General features: G+C 50.8%; 1 protein-coding gene across 5 annotated transcripts in view; it reads left to right on the top strand.

Annotated features, from left to right (window-relative positions):
- Positions 1–6,000, top strand: part of SLC39A11 (solute carrier family 39 member 11) — a 309,601-nt gene that overhangs the window by 12,761 nt on the left and 290,840 nt on the right. For 2 of the 5 annotated variants that reach the window (XM_075904013.1, XM_075904009.1), the window contains exons 1-2: positions 3,410–3,542; positions 5,556–5,689. In XM_075904013.1, the coding sequence (XP_075760128.1) occupies positions 5,582–5,689 (108 nt within the window). In that variant the 5' untranslated portion in view covers positions 3,410–3,542; positions 5,556–5,581. Of the gene's footprint in view, positions 1–2,603; positions 2,762–3,294; positions 3,543–5,555; positions 5,690–6,000 lie in introns of those variants that run through there. The other 3 variants (XM_075904012.1, XM_075904010.1, XM_075904014.1) reach the window with 3 other exon arrangements.

Below are 6,000 nucleotides of genomic sequence, written 5' to 3'. Positions count from 1 at the left end.
CACAAGAACCACAAGATATTCTTGCGCAAGAAGCCACCAGTGTAGACATAGCCTAGGTGTGTGGGTTACACATGGACACCCCCAAAAGGAAGGGCATGGGTTTGGGCCAGCGTACCATTCTTGTAATAACACCTAGCACTTACAGCGAACCTTTCATCCCTCACTCTCAAAGTGCTAGGCAAAGCAGGTCAATGTCATTAGCCCCATTTTGCAGGTAGGAAAACTGAGTTCAAAGCAGCAAAGAGCCTTTGCAGGTTTTTTTCATCCATGTGCGGAATACATTTTTATATGTGCACTGAGGCATGGGCAAACGTGCACTATCAAAAGACAATGCTGTGGGTGCTCTGCTAATCAGATGGGCAGCATTAGAATCTCTCCTGACGAGCCACACAAGCGCCCGGCTTACAGGGAACCCTGGTGTGTGGGTGAATTTTGCCCTGATTTACTACAGATTGAACCACTCTAATCCAGCATCCGGGGGACCTGGGTGAGGCAACCCAGCCTCCCCAATCAAGTTTTGCTGCCTTTTTTTTTTTTGCTCAACAAGTTTTGCTGTTGGGGGGGGGGGGGGGGCCTTTGAGACTAACAAATATATTAGGTCATGAACTTTTGTGGGCTCTTAGAAGACATTTGGGCTATGTCTAGACTGGCATGATTTGCCGCAAATGCTTTTAACGGAAAACGTTTCTGTTAAAAGCATTCGTGGAAAAGAGCGTCTAGATTGGCACGGACACGTTTCCGCAAACGCACTTTTTGCGGAAAAGCGTCCATGCCAATCTAGACGCACTTTTGCACTAGAAAGCCCCGATTGCCATTTTCGCGATCGGGGCTTTTTTGTGGAAAACAAATGTCAGGGACTTTTGCTCGAACAGGAGCAGCATAGTATTTCCGTAAAATGCACTGATTTCTTACAGTAGGAAGTCAGGGCTTTTGCGGACATTCAAGCGGCCAGTGTAGACAGCTGGCAAGTTTTTCCGGAAAAGCGGCTGATTTTCTGGAAAAACTGGCCAGTCTAGACACAGCCTTGGGGTAAATTAGAGCTAAATAACAGCACAGAACATGGCGAGCCAAGACTAGGGGTTTGTAAACAAACTTTATGGGAAACTTGGCCACCCCCGTGATAAAAGGACAGCCAACTAGCTAAAATCATACCGGACCATGGATGTTGCTAGATCAGACTGCCCCGGACCAGAGCGGTTCAACCAATGTTCCTTTCTTTCTTGGTCGCAACATCTGAATTCTTCTTTGTGGCCGACTGTTTCCTTTCCAACATTGAAGAGACAGTGCAGCGCCCTTGTCTTGAATTCAGATTTGTGGGTTATTTAAAAACAAACAAGCCATCCATTGGAACGAGGGGCCAGGATACTGAAAATATGTGGACTAGAGGGCAGCCCTGTGTGTGGTATTTGCACAGGGGGATCGGATGGTGCCAGGCATTCTCTTTCTCAAATCTGGGCCGGAGACTGGGTGTTGAGCTGAAAAGTCTGCCCCATAGAAATTAGCCTTAAAATGCTAATAATGCTAATGGGCAGGAAAACATATTGAGCACAAATGTTATCCCTGTCAACTTTTGGGCACAGCCCCTGCATTGAGAGAGACCCTGAAAATACATAATAACAATGACTACTTATGAATTATCCCATGGAGAGACAGATCAGTATCACAAAAGGACTGGAAATATCAGCATCACTCAGTTAACCAGCTATTCGCTTCTACATGGGAGCCACCAGGAAGGGAAAAAAAAATCTTTCTTTTTCCGGCTTGTACATGCTGGATTATTTCTCAGCCAGTAGAATGCTTTTTTCCCACTTCCTACCTGCTGGCGTGGAGTCTGGAAAAAGTCAACCCAGTGTGCTTTTGTGGATCCTGCATCACCCAAACACTCCCAGATACTTGGGCCCCCACCCATTCACCAGCCCCCACTTAGCTTCCCCATCACCCTGACACTCTCCCAGCTGCGGCCACCCCTGTTGGGATCAAAATGTATGGGCCATACATTGAGATGTATGGGTCTGGGCAGATGAATTAGGGTAATTCGTACCACCCGTCACACACGCAGTGTGCGGAACGTGGTAGCTATGCTGACATAGAACCACAGCTCCGGTGAATAACGCCTGGCATGGGGTGCTGCTGACTGTTCCGATACAAACCAGAGGGGCTGTGACCCCGCTGAGCCCTTGTCCTTTATTTTAAATGACATCCTTTATTCGGTGCCCGGCCAGAGGTGAACGGAACTGACCATTTCTTACAGGCACTGTCCTATTGCAACCCGGGTCCCTGCCAGCTCTTTCAATAGCTCCCTGCTGGCATTTGTGGCGACTCAGACGGCTCTTGCCGGAGCCATGCCCCAGGGCGCCCCTGCTGCCTTTCACCTCTGTGCCCAAGCCAATCGATAGAGGATGCACTTTGTCCCTTATTTAAGCACAGTGGAAACAGAGGAGTTTGCACAATAAGCTTTGTCCTGTGTGTTCCAGGGAGGCTGGAACAATTTGTACCATGGGGGGTGCTGAGAGCCATTGAACCGAACTGTCCAGCCTCTCTATCGGGGTGGGAAACTTTTTTGGGTCGGGAGCCGCTGACCAGGGGCAGATGCCCATTTTGCGGGGCCCAGGGCAGCACAATTTTGCGGGGCCCCCCTTTGCTGCAGCGCATGCGTGGGCCTTCTTGAAGCGCGGGGCCCGGGACGGCCACCCTGCTCGCCCTGCCCTATATACGCCCCTGCCACTGACCCACAGGAAAATCAGCCGGGGGCCGCACACAAGTGAGAAGCAAAGCGAGAAACCCCTGACCGAGAAGGGAAAAGACCCCCCCTCCCGTTCTCCTTGCACACCAGAGCCTAGGGGCGATCAGGCTAGTAGATGTTGTGTGCTCCAGCCCCCTGCGTGGGTAGGGTCGCCAGGTGTCCGGTTTTGAACTGGACAGTCCAGTATTTGAGCTTTCTGTTTGGGAAAGAAATGGAGAAAATAGAAATGTCTGGTATATTCTAACCAAGATGTGATGTAGATTGTCATGTCATGTCAAGTGTGTCCCGTATGTTTGTTGAAACCATCTGGCAACCCTATGGGTGGGTGGCTGGAGGGCCAGTGCGGGGTCCCCAATGCGGGGAGATCCCCTAGCCTCGGGGGCCGCATCCGGCCCGCGGGCCGGAGGTTCCCACCCCTGCTTTATACAATGGAAACCGCTTCTTTCCTGAATTTAGCGCAGAGGGTTGCACAACAGCCGCGGCAAGCGGGGACTCTCGGTCCGGTCCGGCTTTGCAAGGAGCACTGTGGCTTTTCCTTTTCTCTTTTGCAGGACAGGACTCCGCAAACCACATCCCCACCGACGACCGCCCGCCCGCTTCACTTTCCCAGCCGCGGCTCGAGGCGAACCATCGAATTGATCCCTCCCACCTCGCACGCTCCGGATTCGCGGCGGTAGGGGGAAAAAAAAAAGAAGTGGGCGGGCCCCGCAGGCGTGGCTAAGAGACACGTGTGCAGGGGCAAGCCGGAAGTGGCAGCAGCAGCTGGAGCAGCTGGTGGCAGAGGCTGGGGGTCCATGCAGTGAGTTGGGGGTTTTTCACCTTTGCAGGGGGAGAGACGTGCTGGCTGCAGGGCAGAGTCAGAGCTGCCCCCAGAGCCTGCCTGCCCCACAAATACTCAGCCAGCCCAGGGGGTGTGGTTTGGAGAAAAGCTCTTGACACTAGCAGGGGGGAGGGGGGCAGGGTTGAAACGTGCAACATTCTGGCAGGTGCGTGTGCAAAGGACCCCTGGTGAGTGTGCACAAGTAAGGATGCACGATGCTGGGAATGCCCAGGAGCATGTTGCAGGGGAAACTCATTCATTCAGTGACTGGTGCGGGTAGGTCCTGCCCTTGCAGGCTGGGTCAGTGTTGTGCTCCCGTGCCACAGGTGTGCTTTGTGGAAGAGCTGGACGTGCTTATTTGCTATGTCTGAGGGGCTCACGGTCCCAGGGAGAGTGAAACTCTGGGGAAAGTGGAGTAGCAAGTCCCAGGACTGTTATAAACCAGCCTTGTGGGGGTATGTTAGTGAAGTAATAGTGAGATCGTCTTGAGTGTGTGTGTGTGTGAGTGTGCAGGACATTATAAGGCTTCAGTTTAACAGGGCCCAACCCTGTTTTTGCAGTGGGTCTTTTAAGAAGAACAAGGCACCTTTACAAGGTTGTCCAGGAGGGATGTTAAATTTCAATGTATTGACCAATCGAAGAGCCAACCAGTCATTCACATCCCTACTGTCCAGTGCTGTGAGCCATGCATAGACACGTGGGTCAGTGTGCACCAAGAGAGGCAATGTGAAATCTTTAGGCTGGGCTGTAGAGCTGAGTTCTACATTGAGCTTTTGTGGTGGAGGAGGGAGTGAAAGTTGGCGCACTGGAGTTGGCATTTTTGTTAATCTTTAACTTTGTGATAAATTCAACAGAATCTGCACAGATCTTTAGAGAGAGCACATCTTCACATTAATACTTGCACTTTTTTTTAAAAAGTCATGGTTGACAGAGAAATATCTCGGTAAATGTCTCCTCGAGGGTGTATGATAACTACTTCATGTTATCTAGACATTCCTCAGATGAAATAATATAACGTCTGGGTCCCTTTCCTTACATGATTGATAGCTGCTGAATAATATTATTTCAAAAGTATCCAAGTACCCTATCTATTGCAATGTAACGCTCCTTTCCTGCACAACAAAAGCCTCTGCAAACTCTGTTAGTGCACTGAACATAGTGCTGGGAGTGCACTAATATACACCATGCTAAAGGGGATCACAGTTGTCTTAGGCCAAAAGTACGTGGAAAGTGCGTGCTTGGGGGAAGGAGACATATGCAGGCACTTCTCTGGTGCAGTCCAGGTATAATGGTCACGATGAATGCATCCTTTTTTGGGTTAGGTTGAGAAGGGTGTGCGGACTTCATTGCATCTCGTGCCTTGTTTTTGAGGGGTGAATGGAACAAGTGCTGTGAAGGGAAGCAGAGAAGACCCGCGGTGGATGTAGTAAACATGCCTCTAGAGTGTGGACGTTGGATTGGAATGGTGCTTGCATTTGCCTTGTTTTTTGAAGCTTGACTCTAGAGCAGCAACACCGCTAGGAATGGAATGGTTGGTTTTCCTTGTAAATCATGCCACCCATTGACAAACATTTTTGGGCTCTAAGATTGGATTGCCAGCAAAGTCAGCCAGGTGCTATGTGAGCAGCGAGTCCACCACGGGCAGGATTGCCACACCCCAAACGCTGGCATTGTGCCAGACACTGAATCCGAAACTGGTTCTAGACAAAAGTGAAACTGACCTGATGAGGTTCATGAGTGGTGCTGAGTGAAATGCAGGCAAACCTCGTGGGTAGTTAGTGTAAACTGCAGCTGTCATTAGTATTAAATGGGTTGGTTTTTTTCAGGCGTGCTGAGTACCCATAGCTATAGAGGGCGCAATGGGGACTTAGCCTCTCTGAGAACCAAGCCCTACGGTGGTTCTGTTAGTAACTGCAAAGGGATGTCTTGTCCTCTGTAATGCCTGAGTCTTACGTTGCTGCTGCACCTCCTAATGCACCAAATCTCTTCTAGGTCAGTAAAACCCAAGAGCTTTCAGCATGATCCCAAGCTTCAGTCCGGTGGTCCAGGCGCTGCTCGGGACTTTATTTACCTGGGGGCTGACAGCTGCTGGCTCGGCGCTAGTCTTTGTGTTTTCCAGCGGCCAGGTGGGTGTTGCCGTTCAGTTCTGAAAACACAGTTCTCTTTCCGGATAAGATGTCTGTGAGACCCATCCAAAAGACATAGACCTTGATTCTGCTTGCCTGGCTGCCTATGAGGGGTGTAAAAGTGTAAACGGTTAACGGCTGAGCCTGGGCTCATCAGTTAATGTTCATGGCTACACGCAGGCTCTCGGTATGCTGGGGGAGCTGGCTTAACAGCTGGCTCTCAGTGCGCACTGGCTCCCAGGGAGCTGCCTGCTGCCCTGCGTGCTGCCTTTGTATCCCGACTCCCGGGGAGCCGAACACCCTGGCTGTAA

This window comes from Pelodiscus sinensis, chromosome 20, assembly GCF_049634645.1.
Source record: "Pelodiscus sinensis isolate JC-2024 chromosome 20, ASM4963464v1, whole genome shotgun sequence".
Taxonomy (NCBI): Eukaryota; Metazoa; Chordata; order Testudines; family Trionychidae; genus Pelodiscus; species Pelodiscus sinensis.
The sequence above is the reverse complement of the archived record's forward strand: the minus strand, read 5'-3'. Positions and strand labels throughout refer to the sequence as shown.